Source organism: Ostrea edulis, chromosome 1 (genome assembly GCF_947568905.1).
Source record: "Ostrea edulis chromosome 1, xbOstEdul1.1, whole genome shotgun sequence".
NCBI classification, from domain to species: domain Eukaryota; kingdom Metazoa; phylum Mollusca; class Bivalvia; order Ostreida; family Ostreidae; genus Ostrea; species Ostrea edulis.
This window is the reverse complement of record NC_079164.1, coordinates 16,945,166-16,971,552: the sequence shown is the minus strand read 5'-3', so window position 1 is coordinate 16,971,552 and position 26,387 is coordinate 16,945,166. Positions and strand designations below refer to the sequence as shown.

The 26,387-nt window shown below is 36.8% G+C and overlaps 1 protein-coding gene across 5 annotated transcripts in view; it reads right to left on the bottom strand.

Annotated features, from left to right (window-relative positions):
• LOC125662347 (sodium- and chloride-dependent taurine transporter-like) overlaps positions 1-26,387 on the bottom strand; it is a 53,129-nt gene that overhangs the window by 11,434 nt on the left and 15,308 nt on the right. Inside the window, exons 1-10 of one of the 5 annotated variants that reach the window (XM_056152923.1) lie at positions 23,459-23,608; positions 22,481-22,527; positions 17,621-17,809; positions 16,509-16,640; positions 9,638-9,782; positions 7,437-7,637; positions 4,991-5,123; positions 3,680-3,814; positions 2,459-2,562; positions 1,660-1,784 (exon numbers count right to left, since the gene is read on the bottom strand). In XM_056152923.1, the coding sequence (XP_056008898.1) occupies positions 1,660-1,784; positions 2,459-2,562; positions 3,680-3,814; positions 4,991-5,123; positions 7,437-7,637; positions 9,638-9,782; positions 16,509-16,640; positions 17,621-17,804 (1,159 nt within the window). In that variant the 5' untranslated portion in view covers positions 17,805-17,809; positions 22,481-22,527; positions 23,459-23,608. Of the gene's footprint in view, positions 1-1,649; positions 1,785-2,458; positions 2,563-3,679; positions 3,815-4,990; positions 5,124-7,436; positions 7,638-9,637; positions 9,783-16,508; positions 16,641-17,620; positions 17,810-22,480; positions 22,528-23,458; positions 23,609-26,387 lie in introns of those variants that run through there. The other 4 variants (XM_056152925.1, XM_048894536.2, XM_056152924.1 and 1 more) reach the window with 4 other exon arrangements.

Here is a 26,387-nt window from a genome sequence, read left to right as displayed (position 1 = left end):
AATATTGAGCAATTCTCAAAAACTTTCTTTTGTACAATCGCACATACATGTGTAAGAAAAATTAGGACGAGTCCAAATTAGCCATATCGTGTTAATGCGACAAATATTATGTAAATCTTTCTTCAAAGCTTTTTGAGGGCATTGAAGTTTAAGAACACGTCTTTTCGATAGTGTTGCTTAATACTAAAATTTAGGTTAGGTACGCAAAACAGGATTTCATAGCCCTTGGCACTAGTCAAGTGATACTTCTAACTAATAATCAGGTGACCGATAAGGCCGTGGGCCTCTTGTTAATTAACACAATGCTTACTAAGGTATTGCTAATGGTCAACCAAAATATGAATATCAGGTGTCGAGGTACAAGAAAAATCCAGAGCTCACAATTCTTTGTTAAGTAAGTAAGGCTCGTGTCATGGTTTTGTTTACATAGGTCAAATATAACTGCCTAAAACTTCTTTTTTTGTGTGTGTCAAATTACAAGGTAATTCTGAACACAATTAAACGGTTTCTAGTGTTTATCACATTTCATTTCTATTTCGCATTCTATATGTAATTAAACAAAAACATGGCACGAGCCTTGTTTACATTAACAACTGACATTCAAATTTTTGCTAACCACAAGAAATACCTTAAGTAAGCTTTGTTAAAATGTGAAAATAGAATTTGAAAACTTTCAGTTCAAATCATGTCTATGTCCCTTTAATAAGAAAAAAGTCTTAATATTGCAGCGAGTACTTACATATTTACCTGATCTGGATATAGGGCTCATTGCAGGTGTGACCGGTCGACAGGGGATACTTACTTCTCCTAGGCACCTGATCCCACCTCTGGTGTGTCCAGAGGTCCATGTTTGCCCAACTATCTATTTTGTATTGCTTATAGGAGTTATGAGATTGATCACTGTTCGTTATCTTCACCTTTCATGTAGATGATACAGCACAAGCTATGAATTTCAATAAATTATTCTTTATGTACGTATTTCCAAAATATAAGTGTTAACCGACATTGTACATGAATGTTGTTGAAGATAACAAACAGTGATCAATCTCATTTAGAGAGTTGGTCAAACACGGACCCCTGGATATACCAGAGGTGGGATCAGGTTTCTAGGAGGAGTATGCATCCCCTGTCGACCGGTCACACCCGCCGTGAGCCCTATATCTTGGTCAGGTAAAAGGAGTAATCGGTAGTCAAAATCAGTGTGCCAAGAACGGTCTAACAATCTGTATGAAACAAGTCGGACAGCACTTGACCCAATGATAGGTTGTTTTGGCAAACTAGATTGTGATAACGACCATAGTATTTGCGAAATGCTGACTTTAGACCCTGCACCATCAACCTGTTTGTCAGTAGCCTGCCTCGATTTAAAAATTGTTCATACGCAGAACAAGCTCTTGCATATCGAATCAGTTGAGAGACATGAACACAACGTGCAGGTAATGCTGGAGTATTGCAACATACATGTAAATATGAGAAGTTGACGATCGAGAAGCTGAAATCATCCCTGTTATGTTTCCACGTTCACCTGATGTGCAATACACCCAAGGATTGATTGCGATGTAGCCTTTCATAATACATCGTATTGTATGTTTATATCTAGCAATTCGACTAATTTAAGGAATTTTGAAAAATTAATAAGTAATGCTAACGCTGTCAAACCTGATTCAGCGACTTGATCTATGTCGACATTCTGTTGATGCGCCATGAACCCCAGAACAGAGAACACGACAAAGCCACCAAGGATACTTGTTCCGCTGTTCACAGCCGCCACGACAAGTGTACACCTACAGAATAAATCTTTTCTTCTCAGAAAGTTAACACCTACGGTTGTGGCGAATACTATTATGTGGAAAATACTTTGGTCAAAGTCAATCTTGAAAGAAATTTGTCCATGTATAGATGTTGAGGCTGTGCAAGCGTGATATGAATATATCGTTAATGTTTGAATAACATGCATTTCAACACATCTTAGATGTCCAAAATATGCTTAATCTGAAAACCGATATGCTCAGAAGTGTTGACTTGATATGTTTAACAATATTTGATATACAACATTTATCACTTTGTTAACTACAGAATGGACAATTAAAGGGGCATTAGCTGTCATTTTGTCATAAAAAAAATTAATTCAATGAAAAATTCTCTACATTGTATATAATATATTTCAGAAATAACACCAGTACTTAATTTTTCAAACACTTTTTAACCTCAAAGTAGACATGTGAATGTGTAATGGTGGTGATTATACAACAATTTTCTTGCGAGACATTAATTCTTCCTTAAATATATTTCTTTACGCTAAAAGTATATTTTTATTACGTTTTGTACAAAATAAATGCTTTTATTAGTCATTAATATATATATTCCTATATCATTGGGAGATTTTGAGAAAAAATGGTTGCCATCATTTTCATAGCTAATGCTCCTTTAGAATAACGAAAAGCGTGATTCTACCTACTTATAAAAATCCGTGTTGAACATGTTGTAACTTCCAAGAGTTATCATGGCTCCTATGGCAACAGCTGCAGAAAAGAAAACCTGCGAGCCGCCATCCATCCATACCTGCAAAATAAGTATTGTTTTAATGTAGGTTTTCTGTTTGTCTTGGACTGCCCCATTTAGTCGCCTCTCACGACACGCAAGGGGGGGGGGGGGGGGGTTACTGAGGACCTATTCTAACCCGGATCCCTACGGGACTATAGTATAAGTTATATCATTTCTGAATATACCATGTAGCTAGTAGTCCAAGTTTTAAAGTTATGTTCATTATCAGAGGCCAGGGTCACTGGAGTCCCTTGACACTAGTTTGTAGGCCCCGTCAATCTCTTCTAACTTTTGAAGACCATAGGACTCTATCATATTTGTCAATTTCTTCCCGTGGGGATTCGGGTTAGAATAGATCCTCAGTACCCCCTTGCTTGTCGTAAGAGGTGACTAAATGGGGGAGGTCCATCGGATTAGACCGAAAAAACCGAGATCTCGTGTCACAGCAAGTGTGTTACGATAAAGATCCCACTCCCTGCTCAATGGTCATAAGCGCCGAGCATAGGCCTAAATTTTGCAGCCTTTCATCGGCAGTGGTGACATCTCCATATAAGTGAAATGTTCTCGAGAGGGACGTTATACTTTACCCCAAAATGTACCCTTACCCTCTTCAATCTGAAAACAAAGCATTTCTGTACACAACTAGTTACATTAGCCTATCATATCCTTAGTTTTTTAGTCAAAAATTTTCCAACTGCAAGAAAACTGTGTCAATGTCCCCTGCTTCTACCGCACGTAGAACTACCATTTTCGTATGAATTTGTTCCTGAGAAAATCCTTTAAATGTTGATGTAAGTTATGTGACAATTCGTTTATGATAAAGGTGTTACGTATTCGTTTGAATTTTCCTTATGTTGACTTTCGTCGTCATTTTCCCGGGTAATTGGGCATGCCAAATTCACGTGATTCGCCACTGTGTTCTTGTAGACTCTCAAATATCACCGTTATATTTTCAACGTGCAGACAATTCATACAACGACACTAAAGAGAGGTTATGGATTCCTTCACAATAACCCACTTCTTTTTTTAACCTTCTATCCGGCCAAACTTGCGCAGCTCACATAACACGAAATACACCTTCAAGCGCATTTTTAAAACTCGTATTACTCATTTTATTGTAAACTAATAAACAAACCTGTCCATCTTTCAGACGTGTGAAGTCTGGTTTAAGAAAATATTCTATTCCTTTTGCGGCTCCTGGAAGGGTAACTCCACGCACCAGTAATATCAGCAGAATTACGTAAGGAAAGGTGGCCGTGAAGTAAACAACCTGCATACATAGAAGTCGTAATTAGTCATACAAATACTTGTTAAATTCGTATTTCACATGTATTTGATTGACATAGTTGCGAAAACACAAAAGATGACATCAGCCATGATTGTTCTCATATGATGCAGTTTTTCGTGAAAAATTCATGTTTAAAATTGTTTAGGTTCATACAGACCGTTCCCAGATGAAACAGTAGTGTCAAAATTTACCAAGTTTTGATTTAGAGTGGAGTCAACTTTTTTGAACTACATGTACAGTATGTATTGACTACAAGCATTCGTTTCGGTATTTCCGTTCCATCAGATCCCGTGGGAATCCCGGTTAGAATAAGTTCTCAGTACCACTTGCTTGTCGTACATGTAAGAGGCGACAAAATGGGGCGGTCCTTCTGATGAGACCGCCAAAACCGAGGTCCCGTGTCACAGCAGGTGTGGTACGATAAAGATCCCTCCCTGTTCTAAATTTTGCAGCCCTTAACCGGTAATGGTAACTCCATATAAGTAAAAAAACAAGTAAAACAATATACAACCAACAACCTTTCCTTTAGTGTGCAGTATACTAAGGCTTTTTCATACAAAGACTAATCGTATATCACGAAACTGTCATTCCGTCAACTGATAGGTAGCTAAATGGCAGAGTTCTGCAATTGAGTCGCCTTTCAATAAACATTCTGTCCACGGAATGGCATAGATTCATCGTGTTTCGGTCACCTTAGCCTTGCGGTTATGTCCTCAAATCGGAACCGAGACACCCGGGTTCTATTTCCAGCGCCACACCAATCCTAAGACATTTAGCAAAGTCAGTAACTGTTTCTTCGCCAAATTCCCGGCATAAGAAATGAAAATAGCGGATCTTTTTGGATATGACATGAACGGAGGTTCCGTCTCGCGGTAGACGTTGGTAGGATTAAGAACGCTCACTGTTACATGTTATGCACCGGTCATTCCACATCAAGCTTGTGACGTTTCTACTCGTGAGAAAAATTCTCCATTGGAACTTAAAATGTCGGCAGTGAAAGTTACTAAATGATAACGGATTTAAGTTCATAAACCTCACCTTGACATATTTTAGTGTCTTGTTAACAATTGTTAGAAAATATTCGAATATTATTCTTAGAATACTATGTTAAGTAAGGAGGTATTATAACGGTGAGAACAATGAAATTCATTCACTTACCTTCCCACTCCATTTTACACCTCTCCAAACACAGAAATAGACGACTACCCACATCACTAACAGACATATGGCCAGGTGAGGTACAATTCCACCCCCATCTTCTATACCATTAGAAATCTGGATAACCTGGTTTCTTATAAAAAGATATACATTCTACTTGTGGGTATTTTATAACCAGGTGTCTTTTGATATAAGAATCGTCATCAAACGAAATCATTTGAAGCCGTGAGTTTTCGGGTCGTATGGGACTTTAATGAATATTTGAAGGTATGTTTGGACACAAGTATAGTAGGAAAATATGTTAAGAATTTTTTAATAATAGATTTATGAGACAGCAACAAAAGAATACAACGATATCAGACCTCAACCGTGCGCAGCTTTTTGTGCGCCGCAAATCGAAGGGTTTTTTTTTTTTTATAAGGGGTGGATCTGTAGCCCTCTGTTCTGTCAAAATATTTTTTCAGAGCTACATTTCTGCAGCTAACGGGTGGGAACATTATTCAGCACAGACTGAGAATATTTAAATTAAAATGCTTGCGTTGAAATTCAATTTTGTGGATTTTAATGTGTATCAAATATACAATATACACACATAATTCAATGCAGTCTTGTTCATAACGATAGTAATAAAATATGCGTAAATATGCATGAGAAATGAGGACAGCTTTCTTCGTAAATCGAGTTCCACATACACATTCACTGTTTTCTTGAAGTATTAATCGTATAGATATGCTTTAATGAGTATACGAGTTACATGCGTGGTTGAATCGAATTTTAAAAAGTTGATTTTACATAAATATTTTAGCGCCTGAAGTGACAGCTACATGTTGATTGAAATCAGGAACTGCAGTTTTCGTGGGCCTATTACCCGCTCATTGTACTGTGACCTAGATGAATTGTCGAAATTGAACTGTCTAATAATTATGTTCCGCTTGGTATTAATCTTTTATAGACCTCAAACTTTCGTTTCGAATACGTTTTACCAAATAATTCATTTATGCGGTGGCAGAGAGGTTAGAACGTTTGCCCCGCATGCGGAAAGCCTGGGTTCGAATCTCAGCCGCGACAGACCTAAGTCGTTAAAACAGGTAGTGACAGTTCCATCGCCAAACGCTCGGCATAAGGTGTGAATGTCACGGGTCCTCGGAGATGACCTTAAAAACGGATGACCCGTGTCACACTAGGTGTGACACGCTAAAGAACCCTTACTGCTCAATGGCTGTAAGCAATGAGCATAGGCCTAAATTTGAAGCCCTTCACCGGTCTTGGTGACGTCTCCATATGAGTGAAAAATTCTCGAGCGAGACGTTAAGCAATATACAATCAATCAATCATTTATACAATTAGAGTAAAACTAAGTGGATTGAAAATCAACTTAGAAATTGGACTTTAAATCCAATGTTTTCAAGAGAGTCCGTGCTAAAAAATGTTCCCATCCGTAGGCGCCGATAAGATTAGATCTTTTCAATTCGCGCTTAGCTAGCATCCGCCCATTACATTGTGACGTCAAATGTATTGACTACCATATGTATATCACGAATGTTGTATACTTCCATATTCGCCGGTCTTATACCTTTGCTGATTTTTCACTATATGAAATTGGATGTGGCTAATTCCCTGGAAATTGCGGTTACGGTACTAAATCCCTTTTTTGCCCCCGGCGTTAGTAAATATTGAGCTAATCACTGCTTTGAATGCTAATTCCCGGTCATCTGTAATCCTCTAGATTTTCCTTTGAAATGAAAGGTGAAGATAACGAAAAGTGATCAATCTCATAAGTTCTATAAGCAATACAAACTAGATAGTTGGGCAAACACGGATCCCTGGACACACCAGAGGTGGGATCAAGTGCCTAGAAGGAGTAAGCATCACCTGTCGGCCGATCACACCCGCCGTGAACCCTATATCTGATCAGGTAGAAAGATTAATCCGTAGTCAAAATCAATACAACTTGTACTCCTTATAGGAGATTCATCAATGTTCGTTATTTTCACCTTTACTTGTAGCAAACAGAAGAAAATGAGAGCTTCGTAAGGCGGGGTATATCCCTTCGCAATTAGTGTGTACAAGCCTTTTCTATAATGTCCGGTAGTGACCTTGAACTTTGACCCCAAAACCAAGAAGGTTCTTTCTTGATCGATAACAAAGCAACATGTAAAGTATGAAATCAATCTAGCATAAAATGTGGTATGTAAAGTGTCTACAAACTCAGCCTTACACACTCAAACATACTAATCCACACACGACCTGTTCCATTACTATATCCACTCTCGTTATGGATTGCGAGAGAATAATATAACTTGTAAAATGTATCTTTCATGTCCATGTCTTTACTTTCGATGATGTCCTACTGCAATGATTAATTTATTTAAAAGCTTGCATTTCGTGTCGACATCGGGGTTGACAGAAAATGTTGGGTACATAAACAATTAAATGAGCAACTTACTCCCAAAATTCGACAGCAGGATCCACCGGATTAAGGTTGTTTACGGAACAGTTTGTAGTGGAAAAATTCTGGTTGCCAATGTAGAGAAGGGCTTCCTTGTGGGTTACATTATTCATTAGTTCCCCAATGTTTATAGAGGAATTAAAGCTGCTGTTGCCCAAACAGAGCCGTGCATATAACTCCTCCCTGGATGACGCACATCTACAACAAACTCTCAATCAAAGCAAAGCAGTACAGCATACGCCTATCAAAAGCAGCAAAGCAAGCAACTTATAATTCTAGTAATTTTAAAGCTTTCACGTGTATGAGAAATTCACATCAAAGTTAAATTCAAATACACATGGATATCAGGGGCAAATCCATAAAATTCAAACGTTGTGGTTTGTTAACCCAAATCTGTACCTTTTCCACCCAAGGGGGTTGAAAGGCCCAAACGGGCAAAAGATGATTTTTGTTTAAAATGTTCAATCCAAGGAGATATTGGGTGGCACACCCCTCTAAATCCGCCAATTGCTTTTGTACCGAGTGACAGATATGTTGACAATCAACATGCACAAAATTGTCCTTTGCAATGTAATTATGTCTCCCCTTCGCAGAAGGGAGACATATTGTTTTAGTGTGAATTCTTTTTTCTTCTGCTTCTCATACTTAGGTTGTCCGGGCCATAACTTTTTTGTCGTTTGACATAGACCTTTAGTATGTGGGAATACAATGACAAGACAGTGTGTAGCGTACCTTGATTTTTTTTGTAAAGGTCAATTGATAGGATGTTCTTTGTCATTTTGAAACACGCCAGACAACCTAACGTTTTTTCAACCTAACGAAATTTTGTATTTGCAAATAAGATCATTATAACGACCCAGAAAGTGAAATTTTTACTTTAATACAAGAGCTTAAAGTCCTGTAATATCAACGTATTTGCCAATACCAGTCTCGGTTCAAAAATTGATCATAGTGTTTGTAGTGGCTCGGAAATATATCCCGGATTGCTTTATATTTTATTGTACCTTTGTTGTTTCCTGAGCACGACATGTGCCTTTTTTATGTTGAATTTGGTGTTTGTGCCTCCTAAAGAGTGAGTACATTTAGTCTTAACCTTTATTTTATGATGTTTAGATAGTTATTGATCTGTGCTACATAAGTCTAGATTGTGCAATTTGTTTATTTTGTGCATTTTCAAAACTGTTTATCTTAACTTAAAAATATGGCGGACCTATAGTGTAACAATTTGCTTGAAACGTTTAGATACAATTTCATGTGAGCGAGTATTTGTGTGTTCAATTATTATATTGTATTTGTGCTATATCTTTGTGTATTTGTGCTTTTAGTTTTCCACCCTTGGGAAGATGAGGTTTGTGAAGCAATAAATTGTTGTACATTTGCAAAGAAGTGTCAACTCATTTACAAGCATCTACAGTGTTCTATTCATTGTTACAGAGATTTAACTGTCAGTGTTGTATTCATTGTTACAGAGATTTATCTGTCAGTGTTGTATTCATTGTTACAGAGCTTTAACTGTCAATGTTGTATTCATTGTTACAGAGATTTACCTGTCAGTGTTGTATTCATTGTTACGGAGATTTACCTGTCAATGTTGTATTCATTGTTACAGATATTTAACTGTCAGTGTTGTATTTATTATTACAGAGATGTACCTGTCAGTGTTGTATTCATTGTTACAGAGATTTACCTGTCAGTGGTGTATTCATTGTTACAGAGATTTACCTGTCAGTGTTGTATTCATTGTTACAGAGATTTACCTGTTACCTGTCAGTGTTGTATTCATTGTTACAGAGATTTACCTGTCTGTGTTGTATTCATTTTTACAGAGATTTACCTGTCAGTGGTGTATTCATTGTTACAGAGACTTACCTGTCAGTGTTGTATTCATTGTTACAGAGATTTACCTGTTACCTGTCAGTGTTGTATTCATTGTTACAGAGACTTACCTGTCTGTGTTGTATTCATTTTTACAGAGATTTACCTGTCAGTGTTGTATTCATTGTTACAGAGATTTACCTGTCAGTGTTGTATTCATTGTTACAGAGATTTACCTGTCAGTGTTGTATTCATTGTTACAGAGATTTACCTGTCAGTGTTGTATTCATTGTTACAGAGATTTACCTGTTACCTGTCAGTGTTGTATTCATTGTTACAGAGATTTACCTGTCAGTGTTGTATTCATTGTTACAGAGATTTACCTGTCAGTGTTCCACTCATTGGTACAGACACTCCACGGTAAGATTGAACGCATACTCATGTAGAGGTAGTAGAGTCCCCAAGCCAGAATCACTATATAACAAATACTGCCTAAGAAGGTGATCACGAGTGTTGATATCCCAATACCTGTTGAAAATCCAACATTGTATTAACTGCCAAATCCAATAACCTACAGAATTATTCAAACTTACAGGCTTTCAAGCGGGCCCTTATTTTTCTTGAAAACCTGGATATAATAACTTATATGATCTAATACAGCTTCATCAGATATTCAATGTCTTAGAGAATTCTAATAACTTTCGGAATTTAAATCATCCCCAACGTTTTACTACTGACGCAGAGGACTATGGGAAGTATGCGCAAAGACTTGTAAAACCCATGACGTTATATCAAACGTTGCTAAGGTAATTTTACGTACATCTGCAGATGGATGTAAATTATCCAGAAAGCGCTTGTGAATGGTGAAAGTGTATAATAATCATATATTATATATATACGAGGGGTGAGTCAATATTGATACCAGCCTATCCCATTTCCGATTGACCGAGGCGGGAAAAAATTTCATGCCTTGTTTCAATATATGTTTTATGCTTGGGTACAAAATTGCACACGTATCGAGTCATTCTTTAATGATATATTGAATGTCAAACATGGCTATTGATGCAAAGGCATGCTTTTCATCTAAAGTTGAGTACCGTGCTATTATTCGGTACTTGTATTTAAAAGGTAAAACAAGCAAGGACATACATGGCGAGTTAGCTGATGTTTATGGGTCTTCTGCTCCATCTTATGCTCAGGTTAGATTCTGGGTAGGGGAATTCAAACGCGGTAGAATGTCTTTAGAAGATGAAGCCAGGTCTGATGCCACCGACGAAGAAATGTGTAAGAAAGTTTGGGACTTGGTATACTCTGATAAGCGAATTCAGGTGGAAGAAAGGGTCTTTTGCGTCTGGTTACTGTAGATGAGACTTGGGCTCATTATTATGAGCCAGAGAATAAAGCTCAGAGTCCTCATAGGGTAGGGCCTGGGTCCCCGAGGCCAAAGTTAAAGACGCAACCATCTGCTGTCAATGTTATGGACACAGTATTTTGGGACACAAAAGGCGTTAATATGTTGGACTTTTTACCCAAGAGAAGTACAATAACTGGAGTGTACTATGCAAACTTGCTAGACCAGCTGAGAATCGCCATTCGTGAAAAACGTCAAGGTAAACTCTTTAAAGGTGTTTTGCTGCAACAGGACAATGCGAGAGTCCACAGTTGCAATGGATGCTGTAGAGCGAAACGGATATGAATTAATACCACATCCTGCCTATTCTCCTTACGTAGCTCCTAACGAAATCTTACTATTCTCAAACTTGAAAAGGGATATCCGTAGACGTCATTTCCGGTCTGACGAAGAAGTCGTGACGGCAGTTGAGAAGTGGGTCAATGGAAAGGACCCTGACTTTTTTATACCCCCCTAACGAAGTTCGGGGGGGGGGGGGTATATATGAATCTGTCTGTGCAGATTCGTGTCCGGGTCATAACTTCTTTCTTCTTTGACATAGGCATACCATATTTGGCACAAAGGTGGATCACCATGAGACAATGTGTCGAGTACCCTCATGACCTCCATATGACCTTGACCCTAAGGTCAATATTAAAAGTTTTTTTTTTAGAATGGATTCGTGTCCGGGCCATAACTTCTTTGTTCTTTGACATAGGCATACCATATTTGACACATGAGTGTATCACCATGAAACTATGTGTCGGGTACCTTCATGACCTCTATATGACCTTGAACTTTGACATCAAGGTCAAAACTGATTATAAGGTTTTGACATAGTCATACCATAAGACATGGGTGTATCACCATGAGACTGTGTCATGTACATTCATGACCTCTTTATGACCTTGGGTGTATCACCATGAGACTATGTGTCATGTACATTCATGACCTCTTTATGGCCTTGACCTTTGATCTCAAGGTCAAAATTATAGGTTTATACCATGGATTTGTGTTCGGACTATATATTCCATTTTCTTCTACAAAGGCATACCATATTTTTACACTCAGGAAAGAGGAAATTTATACCTATTAACAACACCCTTTGGGAGATTGGGGTAAGCGGGGGGTATTCTTAGTGAGCATTGCTCACAGTACCTCTTGTTCAGTTCTGGGCTGATGGCACTTGAACACCCTTGGTCTAAGTGCATCATACTAGAGGGAAATTACATCGAAAAAGAATAGGTGGATTTCAACCGGAAATAAGCTAGGCTTGTTACTTATTAACTCATATATCTATTAAACCTTATTATTTACTTTGCAGCGAGTTATTGGTTTAGTAATTATGATTTAACAATAGACAACCAATCCAGTGTTATTATTACAATTAACATCCACTTCATGAAAGATTAGGAGAGTTGAAAGACCATTTAAACATTACCGTCAGTATAAATGACCATAACGTAATGGGGAAACTGCATTTTGTAGAAACAAAAAATCGCCCATCAAAATACGGACCGCGGAATTCCGGATAAACGAGGCAAAATAACATGGAAACAAGAGGCCCCCAGGCCTTATCGGTCATCTGAGTTAAAGTATCACTACTCCCAAGGGCTATGAAATCTAGAGAGAAAAAAATGCTGCTCTGAATATCTCAGCTAAATTCTAATATTCAACAACAGTATGAAACAAGATGCGTTCTTAAAACTTCATTGCCCTCAAAATTGCATACACTGATGAAAGGCTTTACATAATATAATATATGTATTATCATTGAACGATATGACTAATCGGGACCCATCCTAGAATCAAAACCCTGGTTTGTGAAATTCATCACTTTTTGTACATCTTTTTCTGCTATTCCTAAATATGCATTTAGATTTTATACGGTATCAGCAAACTTAAAGAAGTTCTTCAAATCAGTATAATAATATTGACACCACCACAGCTGGTGTGGCACGATAAAGATCCCTCCCTTATCAATGGCCATAAGCGCCGAGCATAGGCCTAAATTTTGCAGCCCTTCACCGGCCGTGGTAACGTCTCCATGTGAGTGAAATATTCTCGTGAGGGACCTAAAACAATATACAATCAATCTATTAATACCACCTTGAAACCAAACCCTTACCCCCTAGGATCATGAAATTTACAATTTTGATAAAGAACTAACTACTTCATGTATAATGAAATGATAATGAACAATTTTAAAGGATTTAAATCAACATAAATGTTTATTGTTAAAGTAATTCCACCCTCCTGTGATGTCATCAGAATTTGCAAAATCAATTATTTATTTAGATTTATGCATGATACGAACATAAATTTTGTTGGAGTATTTTCCGATACTTATTGTAAAAAATCTTGTTAGAAATAAACTATTTTAAAAGTCTAAGTTATCGAGGAATAATCAATGAAACATGTCAAAATATTGAATCCAAGGGCAATAACTCTGTTTCTATTGATTTCTTTATCAAGTCTATTATGCGATAGATTTCCTTTATTTTTACAGACATTTCATATATTTTTGTGAAGATATAGTTTCATGAAATTGTTATGAATGTTACTATATCGTCATAACCAGTTTTTATGAAAATTTGATAACGTTGTTTAAGGAAAATAGCAATTTTCTGACGGTGATATATGATTCTGTTTCTGTACGTCTCTCATCTTAAAAAGTGTGATGACCTATGTATTTTATTTGATAATTTGTTAGTTTTAACTCTAATGAATGGAAATAAATACACTTTTCAAACTTGTATCAGATAAAACTGCGAGTATGGAGTCACCTTAAATAATGATGAAAGTGAAGCAGATGAAATTCACATGACTGGTAAATGATTAGAAGCTGACCATTTTGCACTTAAGACTTTTATGAAGAGTTGTCTGCCCTTTGCAAAAATAAAGAAAAATCTAATTTTCTAAAAATGTGTGTGTTCAATGATTAATTTTATTTCATATTTTCACTAAGAGAAAGTGTTTGTAACTTTCTACCAAGAGATTTGTATGAAAATATAGCTTCTTTTTAAAATATTGTAAAAAAAAACAAAACAAAAAAAAAACCATGCCTTTCCCATATTTCTTATCTAATAAATAGATGGTGGAATTTTTGTAATCATGGTATCATTTTGAAGGGTTCATCAAATAAAAATAATCCACCATAGGAATTTTCAAAATTTTGTTTTCTGCTTGATATATTTCACCTAGAATTTAACATTGAAGTATATGGAAAACGCATGTTTTATTACAATATTTTAAAAACAAATTATATTTTCATACTATCTTTTGGTAGAAAGTTACATATACTTTTTTTTTTATGAATTTATGAAATAAAATTAATCATTGACCACACATATTTTTAGAAAATTAGATTTTTCTTATGTTTACAAAGGGCAGAAAACTCTTGCAAAAAGTCTTAAGTGCGAAAAGGTCAGCTTCTAATCATTTACCACTCGTGTGAATTTCATCTGCTTCACTTTCATCATTATTTAACAATAAACTTTTATGTTGATCTCAATCCTTCAAAATTGTTCATAATCCTTTCATTATACATGTAATACCTTAAGGACGTTGGTTTCTGCTTTTTTGCGAGCTTTAATTGCTTCACTGCGACCATAGAAATTGCAAAATGCTGACTTTAAACGAGACTGTTGAAACCCCTGTACTATCAGTTTGTTTGTCAGTAGCTTGCCTCGAATTAAAAACTGACCATACGCAGAACAAGCTCTTGCGTTTCAAATCAGTTGAGAGATATAAACCTTGAATAGTCTCTTCGCTAGGAATGCGCTTGACCTTTGAACCCCAAAATTGATTAGGAACAACTTCGTCCCTTGGGTAGTCCAAATGTATGATAAGGTGACTGTAGGTGGAAAGGATAACGCTTTAGAGCCCGGAAACCATATTGCTACTTCGATGTCCAGTGGGCTTAATTTTTTACCCCAAAATCAATAGGGAACATCTTTGTCCCATGGGTAGTCCATATGGATGATATGGTGACTGTAGGTGGAAAGGATAATGCTTTAGAGCACAGAAGCCATATTGCTACTTCGATATCCAGTCTGCTTGATTTTTGACCCAAAGAATCGATAGGGAACATCTTCGTCCCATGGGTAGTCCATATGTATATGGTGACTGTAGGTAGAAAGGATAACGCTTTAGAGCACGGAAACCATATCGCTACTTCGACGTCCAGTGCGCTTGATCTTTGACCTTTTAACCCCAAAATCGTTAGGGAACATCTTAGATCGTCACATGGGTAGTCCATATGTATGATATGGTGACTGCAGGTGGAAAGGATAACGCTTTTATAGAGCCCGGAAACCATTGCGTCTACAGACGGACGGACAACCCGATTCCAGTATACCCCAGTGGGATAAGACATTTTTATACCCCCCGCAACAAGTTGTGTGTGTGTGGGGGGGGGGATACTGGAATCGGGTTGTCCGTCCGTCCGTCCGTCTGTAGACGCAATGGTTTCCGGGCTATAAAGCATTATCCTTTCCACCTACCATCACCATATCATATATATGGACTACCCATGGGATGAAGATGTTCCCTATCGATTTTGGGGTCAAAAGGTCAAAGGTCAAGCACACTGGACATCGAAGTAGCAATATGGTTTCCGGGCTCTAAAGCGTCATCCTTTCCACCTACAGTCACCATATCATACATATGGACTAGCCATGGGATGAAGATGTTCCCTATCGATTTTGGGGTCAAAGGTGAAGCTCACTGGACATTGAAGTAGCAATATGGTTTCCGGGCTCCAAAGCGTTATCTTTTCCACCTACAGTCACCATATCATACATATGGACTACCCATGAGATGAAGATGTTCCCTATCGATTTTGGGGTCCAAAGGTCAAGCGCACTGGACATTGAAGTAACAATATGGTTTCCGAGCTCTAGAGCGTTATTCTTTTTACCTACAGTCACCATATCAAACATATGGACTACTCATGGGATGAAGATGTTCCCTATCGATTTTGGGGTCCAAAGGTCAAGCGCACTGGACATCGAAGTAGCAATATGGTTTTCGGGCTCTAAAGCGTTATCCTTTCCACATACAGTCACCATATCAACCATATGGACTACCCATGGGATGAAGATGTTCTCTATGGATTTTGGGGTCAAAGGGTCAAAGGTGAAGCTCACTGGACATTGAAGTAGCAATATGGTTTCCGGGCTCTAAAGCGTTATCCTTTCCACCTAGTCACCATACCAAACATATGGACTACCCATGGGATGAAGATGTTCCCTCTCGATTTTGGGGTTCAAAGGTCATGCGCACTGGACATTGAAGTAGCAATATGGTTCGGTTTGTCATGCCATTTGTTTTTACACTCAGAAAAGAGGTAGTTTATACCTATTACCAACACCCTTTGGGAGATTGGGGTTAGCGGGGGGTATTCTTAGTGAGCATTGCTCACAGTACCTCTTGTTTAAAACACGGATGAATTAATGTTTTGTGGCAATGACACATGTCGTTACATGTAAGCTTCCTGAAAAATCACAAAAATGTAAAAAGAGACACCATAGATCAGAGAGAAATATTTACTCGTGGTTCGAATTTCCTCCATTGTTTACCTATAGTCTATACTGCAATATCCATGACCTAGGCACTTATGGAAGTTGTTTTTTTAGGTCTACCTTGCAATAGATTATCTTCGATTGAAATACTTCATATGTTACATCATAATCACATTATTTGTAAACATCCGTAAATCATAGTAAAGTGGTGTTTGAACAATTAAGAATATTAAGCTAATGCCACTTTAAATAAAATACAATTAATTTGAACAAAATGATAAATTGATAATTTGTTTATTCATACAAGTATACTTGCAAGTAATATGTTGGCTAGCACACCTTGAAACAATGGACAGATGACCCAGCACTTCAGACCTCCTCTGGACATATATTGACCTAGGCCAATCTCAAGCAACATGATGGGTAGCCCTCCGCAGACAGTCATGATGAAATAAGGTATCAGAAATGCTCCTACAGGTGAAAATCAAAGAAATTGATTGAGTATATTGATGCATCCAGTAATGGGGAAGATATATCTTGTGTACAAAATGTTGCTCTTGGTAAAATATGGTTTTGAATTCCCATGTGTATCTTAAATTTGACCTCATAGTTTTATATAGAATTGGGTCCGTATATAAACAGTGTATATGTTATGCGCCTGTTATATGCCTGCTGATTCCCCGACTCCTCATGGAAATGTCCGACCATTTTGTTTTTAGATGTCGTGTAAATCTATATTCAAATTAATAACCTGTGTCAATTCAAATGAAAACTATATTTTAAAAGAACTAAAATTAATTTCAAAAATCTCTCAATTAATAACAAAATATGTTTCAGAAACATGTATATCCTCCATGGTGCGAAAGGGTCATACACACGTATCATTTAATCAATAGTAATGTCAAAACAATTCAAGATATTGAGCGGACGATATCTCGCTATATCCAGAGTGGATTGTCCCTTGATTATGTGATCTCAAAATCAATATTTACTCCTTAGGATGTACCAGTGTACCAAGTTTGGTGTCAATCAAGCATATGACACTAAATACATGTATATGGGAGACAATCTATGATTATGTCCATTTTGACCCTTGACTAAGTGAACCCAGTGCAAAACAACATGCCCCTCTTCTTTGAAGGAGACATAAACAGTATGTCAACATCTGTTGGAATTCCAATGGGCACAACTTGTGCTCCCTTGTTAGCTGACCTGTTTTTATATTCTTATGAAACAAAATTTATTCATAAATTTCTACGTGAGAAGAAAAATGTGGACCCTATATCTTGATTATCTGGTACGTCTTTCGGAATCCATACCAGCTTTAATAAGATTTATGAGATTGATCGCTGATATTTATCTTGAACTTCATATTGAAGCTAAACAGATAAAATTGAGATCCGGGTTTTCTAGTTCTGTATTATTTACTGTAGAGAAAGTTCGTGATTTACCTCCTCCATTTTTATAGCACAGATAAGGAAATCTCCAAATGTTCCCTAGTCCAACCGCGTTCCCAATACACGCAAGAACAAAGTCCACTTTTCCAGACCAGAAAACGCGCTTGTGTTTATCTTCCGAAACGGTGAGCACCACACTGTCATTCTTTTCCTTCCATGAACTCTTTTCTTCGTCCATGGCCACTGATGAAATAAATCACAGACATATATATTATGATATATTCCATTTGGAACGTAAATTTGCTCATTGGTGGTTCTTACATTGACTGTCCCGTTTAAAGGTTTGAGTTGAAAATTTTCAAATTTTATTTTTCCATTTTTATTGTTTACAATGGTTAATGAAAGTCTTTCTAATGGTCAACCAAAATTTGAATATTAGTTTTTGAGTTATAAGTGAGATACAGCACTCGCAATTCTTTCATTAGACGTTAAAATAGAAAATAGCGTGTTTAAAACAAAATGAGATGTGCCAAACACTACAAAATAGTAAATTGTGTTAAGAATTCACTTAGGGTGTAATTGGTTAATGTTTTCTGCCACACTCAACAGTTTGTCAGTTATCTGGCGGCGCCCAGTTTCTTATTGGTGGAAGAGAGAACCCAGATACAATGTACCTGGAAAGAGACCACCGACCTTCCGAAAGTAAACTGGAAAACTTTCTCACTTACTGGCGCGAGCGGGATTCGAATCCGCGCCGACAGAGGTGAGAGGCCGTGTGATTTTGAGCGCGATGCTCTAACCACGCGGCCATGGAGACCCCCCTCTTATGATTTGAAAAAGTCTACTTTAAACGAAACCTTTACTAGTTTATTTAACTCATGGCACGAGCCTTGTTTACATAACAAGGACTTGTGACCATTGTATCTCCCATGTACCTCGACTACTGACATTCAAATTTTTGCTGATCATTAGTAATGCCGTAGTTAAGCATTCTAAACATTAAATATCAAAAAATAAAATTTGAAAATTTTCAACTTAAATCGTGTCCATGTCACTTTTTAAAGTAATTCTATGGTCGTTATAAAATTTAGTTTGCCATTACAAGCTATCATTGGGTCAAATGCTGTCTGACGTGTTTCATACTGATTGTTAGGCCGTTCTTGGCACACTGATTTTGACTATGGATAACTCCGTTTGCATGATCAAGATATAGGGTTTACGGCGGGTGTGACCTAGGCACCTGATCCCACCTGGTATATCCGAGGGTCCGTGTTTCCCCCAACTCTCTATTTTGTATAGCTTATATGTTCGTTATTTTCACCTTTCACAGGAAAGATGATGACTTGAATTAAAATGAAGATATGATTTATTCAAATGATTCGTGTGAGGCAGAATATATTGAAAAGCATATACATGTACATCGTCTTTGTAAGGCTCATTATCACAACTCTATTTCAAACGAACTTGGCATTATTTCCACTTATGGCATTCGTACTCCAACTGCCCTTTCATAAGATGAAATACTTCAAAAAATATGCTTCAGTTTTAAACACATTCAATATCCTAGTCAATGTATCAGATGAATATGAGTCACCGTACCTATACTGGATTCCTAAACTTCATAAAAATCCTTACAAACAAAACCACATTGCTGGATCCAGTAAATGTTCTACCTAGCCGCTATCTTTGTTCCTATTCTAACCCCGATCCCTACGGGATTATTGGAAATAGATATTAACCACAGGCACTTATATCGCTTGGGGTCTAATTACTATATAAAAGTAAAGGTATAGAACTCTTTTAACAGGGTACCTCACTTTACCGTTTAAAGAAATAAAATGTTTATAATAATACTTTCTTGTATTATCTATTTGTATATAACTTTTCCACATATCTGCCAAATTGCATCCCTAAATTCCATATGCTTCCAAAGATATGCAGAAATCAATTTAAAAATCCGGCGGGTTTCGCGAGGTCGAGATTTAGCTGGGCCCGGTGACTTACAAGAGTAAATAGAGTGTGTCATGCATAACATTGACATCATCCTATGACTGTTTTAAGATGAATATCTTATCTCAGTTCGTAATTGAAAGTCTCAATTAGTCCCGATCGACTAAAGTTTTTAAATACGTCTGCTTTCACAACTGTCACGGCCATTTTGTTCGATTCAATGACTAGTTGTTAAATGGACTGTCATTGGTCAAAATTTTCCCGGATGTTTTAGAGTTCTCACCAGAGCTTTCATTACTTTTAAAAGAAGTCAATTTGACAATGGCAGAAATCTCAGAAAATTACTTTCAATTTAGCAATCACTGGACACAATATTTTTATTGGTGGCTAGGCGGGAACAGGAAAACCTTTTTGATAGGAGAGATATATAGACATTTCTTGGAGAAAGGTAATAACGTCAGTTGTGTTTGTACCACGGGCATTGCATGCACAAATCTCCCCGAGGGGACCAATGCCAGAACAATTCATAGCTGGGCGGGGATAGACGATAGGAGGTAAGTGATAACGTTTTTGTTTGTTGTGCAATCACAAGTGACGTAGGAAATAAACCCTTCAAGGGCGGATCCAGGAATTTTTTAGGGATTTAACCATTAATTTTGGTTTTAAAAGGGTGTTGGGGGTCCACCCTCAAAATATGTATTTTTACCTTTTTAAGCAAAATGATCTGTCAAGAGGGGGGTGGGGGTGGTTCGGCCCTACTGACCTTTGCCATCCTAGCTAGTATTTAAGAATTTCAATACTCGGGGTGGGGTGTATGCACCGACTACGAGGGCTTGTAGACACAGGTGCTTCCGTTAAAAAATAAAATAAACAATATTATATTTTGAAATTAGTTTCGTTTACAACATTTCTTAAACGGGGGCAAACCCTTGTGGTGTAGATGAGGGGGAAGGGGCACCACATCGGAGAAACAATTCTGAAGTGTCTTTTTCTGTTCTAATATAGTTACAAAAATTGTGGTGGACTACCCCCCCCCCCTGCCCCAATAAATTACAGAAAGTATTTCGAATAGAAACCAGCTAGACTTTAATGTTTTGTGGTAGTACTGGTAATATTATATCGCTACGCATTAGATCAAAGGAGTAGATCAAAGATCGGATTTTAATCAGATTGTTCCAATAACTTTACCTCAGGATCTCATCAACAGTATCAGAATTACATACACGTGGATGTAAGATGCATGCAAGTGGAGAAGGGTTGTGGATTGGGTTGAATCTTCACTGCGTGATGTACGGTAAACTAGTTTCGGATTTACTCTAGCACGTGTCATACTACTATTTGAATTGCATTCGTTCATGATACAAATGAGGTTTATCATTAAAAAAGGTACCTGGTTCAAACCTATATGGTATAGAACCAGGCATATTTTGAAAATCATTTATTTTTATTTGTCCACTCGGTCTCAATTTCTTCTTACATAATTATGTATAAAGATAAATTAGTTAATATGTGCTTAATTCTTTTAATGCAGACATGAACTGGCCAACATAAGATCAAGAATTGGGAATTACCGGAAAGACATTTCTGATTGTATTTGCAAAACCGAAGTACTCATAGTAGATGAAATATCTATGCTCTCTGAAAGGCTTTTCAACCAAGTTGAAGCAGTGTGCACAGGGGATGCTTACTCCTAGGCACCTGATCCCACCTTTGGTGTGTCCAGGGGTCCGTGTTTGCCCAACTATCTATTTTGTATTGCTTATAGGAATTATGAGATTGATCACTGTTCATTATCTTCACCTTGCATGCTACTCTCTCTAGTTACGGAGATCCGCCCCTCCAATTTTTATGCATAAAAAATTATACTTAGTGAATAAACATTGGGCTCAGAATCATCAAAGACCCCTACCCCAGGGACTGAAATTTTGGGGGTAGAGTAATAGTGGTCCTCTCCCACCACTGTGAAGATATGGTGATGTTACTCTCTCTAGTTACGAAGATCCGCCCCTCCAATTTTTATGAATAACACATTACACTTAGTGAATAAACTTCGGGTTCGGAATGATCGAAGACCCCTAAATCGGAAACTGAAATTTTGGGGGTAGGGTGTTAGTTGCCCTCTCCCACCATGAAAGAGAAAGAAGGAACAATATCATTTCTGTGAATATGATATCATCTATGTCCACCCTCTTACCCAAACTAATTATTTAACAAGTGAAATCCATATACATTGAATTGGGTTTTCTATGTTGAATAACATTGAAATGTTCATAAAAGAATATTTTGAAATTCTGAAATGTGCATAAATACCAACTTTGAGGGAATACATTTGTTCAATGTCCCCTTATGTTACACATTTTGTCCCTACTGTTACCAAATATGCATATATCATTGGTAATATCTCAAACACTAACCGCTATTTGAAAAAAATTAGTCATGTATTTCTACGAATGAAATATTTTTTTTATTGCCTGTAAAGATATAATTCATTCATTTTATTTAAAAACTTTTTTCATCATAAATAAGTTTCAATTTTCCCTACTGTTACCATAAATGTGTATACTATTGGAAATATTTCAAACACAAACAACTATTTTTTTGAAAATCACATGCATTTTCATTTTTCAGTGCCTATAAATATATAATTCATTCATTTATTTTAAAACATATTTCATCATACATAAGTTTAAATTTTCCCAACTGTTTCCATCAACGTCCCTACTGTTACAATTTTAATGGTAACATGAGTGACAGTAACATAAAGGACATATTCAATATAAACAACCCTAATATAATAAAATAGACTCTTCCTATGACATCAAACGATTTAAAATCATTTTTGTGTAACTCAGTTCATATATTTGTTCACTCAGATTAAAAAATTAAAAGAGTTCTTCTTTATAATGGAGGTAACAGATAGGACACATGTATATCATATATTACCTATCGGCCAAACTAACATACCTTTATAACCTTTTCCTCTTCACTTCAAAAACATGGCGCTTACAAACCTGAAACAACAGGAAATGATGTAACATTGTACGACATGGGAAGAGTTCCAGGAAAAGGGGAACAACTGTTATTTTCATATTTTTATTCTGGTAACAGGAGTGACATGAACCAGTAGGACATGTCACAGCCTTTATATAATATGAACTATACACAAAATTAACTAAAATATAAGTGTAAAAGAATAATCACATTCGAGATGAAAATTTTGTTGATATATCTACGCTGAATATTTTTCTCTCGGGTATGTTAATCGTTGAAAAAATTTCTAACATTGTGACAAGACTCATCTGTTACTGTTGCATCAGACTACATACCATATTTTTAAGACGCGCCAGGGAAATAATTTGGAATTAAAATTCTTAATAATATGATAATGAACATTGCTGGGATGAAAATATTTTAACTCAAATGTATATTTGTTACATTTTCCAGTAAAAAGACAAAAATGCAGACATTTTTTGATCATGTCTCATATATATACATACAAACATAAATACCAAGGATAACCCATGAAAACTCGAAAGCTTGTTTTCAACGGGGTCCTTTGATGCACGGATTATTGCGCTAGGGGGTCTTTTATGTGGGAGAAAACCGGAGGAACCCCACGTGTCCGAGCGGGCGACCGCCATAGCCTCTCACAAACAACCATTTCCGGTGTTGTAGAGTGAGCCTTCCCCCATAATGAGACTTCCCCCTGGAAGCCTGGCTCTAGAGTGAGCCTTTCCCCGGAAGCCTGGCTCTAGAGTGAGCCTGGGGAAGGTTCACTCTAGAGCAGGAGAACCCCCGGGGAATTCTCACTCTAGAGCCAGGGCATTAAATGATTGTGCTTAAGGAGGTACTCTACATCGTCATAGTGGCTGACTTCCTTTTAAAAATGAATGAAAATATAAATATCAGCAATATTTGTCTAATCATTTAAAGAATCCTCACCTAGCTGAGTAGCTCTGTACATTAGCACGTCGACTGCAATAAAAGAGAGAAAAAAGCACGTCGACTGATGAACTGTAGATCGTGTATTCGAGTCCAGCATCGGTTTTCAATTTTTCTCGGATTGGTTTCTACTAAAACTGCATTTTTTGCCTAAATAAAGTAAATTTGAACGTTTACAATTACAAAATATTGTTGTACATATCCTCCACTTTTCATCCATATCAAATTTCTCTGGTGTAGCATACCTCCTTAAGTCGTTCTCTAAACTCAAGAGAAGAAAACGGTGAATAAAACACATTGGAATTGATATGTCATTTTGTTTTACCCATAGACCTTGAACTTTGACCCACACAATACCTATGCCTTGATTAGTTTTAGAAGTTTGAAACACGAAATGAGGAAATTTCGAATTTATGTTTCTTCTCATCTGCGTACAAATATCGGTTATGCTTTTAAACTTGTACAACTTCAGGTATGTAGGTAGGTAGGTAAATATGTAGGTAGGTAGGTAGAGAGGTAGGTAGGTAATTCCCTGTCCGATAAACTAAAATTTATTTCATAGTTTGCGCAGGAGGGGATGAAAGCGGGGGGTGTCCCTCAAGAGCGAAACTTCAAGAGGGTGTTATGGCTCTTGAGTGTGTCTTCCCCCTGGGGGTAAGGTTTATTCTAGAGCAATTCTGCTGGGGGGAAGGTTCACTTTAGAGCCAGACTTCCGGGGGTGAGTCTCACTATGAGGGGAAATCTGGCTCTATAACACCGGTCACGGGGATCGAACTCGGGTCTCAGCGGTGAGAAGCGAGAGCGCTACCTCTGCGTTACCCAGACATCCTCTCATGCCTTGTCGACTAATTTTAAAGCTTTGTAGGTTTTCCAGAACATATTCTCAAAAATAAATATAATTTTGAAACAAATGCCCGATATATAATATTTATTTTTGTACGTCACACGAACAAAAATATCGTCTTTATTCTCCTTTACACGGTCCGGGTGAGAATGATCGTTGATGGTGACGGAACATGATTTTCCATTGAACCTCACTGGTCCATTCAACATTTTGTTTTGTATCCACATAGCAATTTTTCATTTGAGTATTTTCATTCTGCTGTCCTTTCATGTGAGATGCGTTTACCTGTGGTTTATTCAAAGGTGATCGATCAATACTACGTTATGGTCCTTGTTATTGATTAGGGTACACCGTGGGCTGTCTGTGTCCTCTGAATGTACGGCGAGTGTTGCTGAAACGCGGAACGGAAAACTGAACGGAATTTAAAACCGAATTAGAATAAATGCACTGTAGCTTACATATAGATATCACTTAAAATTGGGCAAATACGCTTTTTAAAAAAATTAAAATCAGAATTTTAGGACTTGTTTACATACGGTATAACAACTTCATCTTAAAATTCTGCACCATAAATTGATTGAGCTCAGTGAAATGTTTATATAGGTTTACAATGAGTTTTACAATCTTGTAATTTCGGCATTGTCAGAGATGTTAACGAGCAGCGACACTTGTGGGTAGAGAATGGAAAGAACATGGAAAGTTTATATGCCCCCGCCCTTTCGTAGCAAAACGTCTATAACGCTCATATATGTATTTACACATAATTCTCTCTCTCTCTCTCTGACTTACAACAGGGAGTGTAGTATGAATAGAACAGCGAGATTCATGGTTTTATTACATTTGTAAGTCAAGAAGTTAAACATCTTGCGTTGATTTATTACTTTTTAACTAACATAGAATGAGTGACCACAGCACTCCAATACTAAATAGACGACAACTTATTATTTAATTAAAGGAAGTGAACTTGAAAATGTGTTAAAGGGTTCACATTTGTCATTTTCATGTATATGATGAATTCTGAAAATCATTAAGATGTAGATTTCTTCAGTAGGGAGATATTTCATAAAGATTAAAGAATCTTTTCAATCCCTGGGAACTACCATATATATATATATATATTTTTTTTTTTTTACCTCCCTGCTGGGTAACATGTATCAGTTTGAACCAGGTGTTAGAGAGGAAAAATTGGTTTCTCAGAATAATGCTTCTTCACCAGCAGTTAATTTTAATATGAGAGGAATTTTCCTTGAATGGTGTGCTTGGTGTACATTCAAAGGGTGTCTTAGTTTTGTGTCAGATAACAGATGTACACATTTTAAGTGCAGTTCTCTACACCAATATTTTGACACTGTATGATACAGCTTACAGTTATGTATGTAGAGAGGAAGAGCCCCAAAGGACTTAAATTACAAGTAAGAAAAATACAAACTTCTGTATTCACATGTATTAAAATCTAAACAAAACATGCCATTTTATGTGTAAAGATTTCCAATTCCACTCACACGTAATACAATGCAGTAACAAATCTGTGGTAGACATGCTATCAAGATTTATGGCCTATCGACATTTTATCAACTTGGATAGCCTCTTGGGGTAAACCAGAGTAGTTTTACCCTCATTTGTTGTGACATACATTAGGGAGCATTTCCTATAAAGAACACTGCATTTATGAAGGATTTCTTGAAACCTCCAACTCTGATACAGATTTAGAATAAGTATCTTTTTGTGTAAGTAAATAATATAATTGTAAATTGCATCACCAAAATTTATCTGTGGTCCATGTACATCAATTATTATCAATATATAAATTACATGCCAATAATGCAGTACTTTTATATGACACAGTCACCTTAATTACCTCCAAATATTTAAAAATTTAATAAAATTGATTTTAAATCTTGAAATATACTTCATACTTAGATATTTTATTGAAAGTAGACATTAATGGCAAACTGACAACTCAACTGTATGACAAACTGGATGAATTCAGCTTCTACATCGTCAACTTCCCATATTAATGTAGCAATATTACATTATCACCTGCATATGATGTTTATATCTCTCAACTGATTCGATACGCAAGAT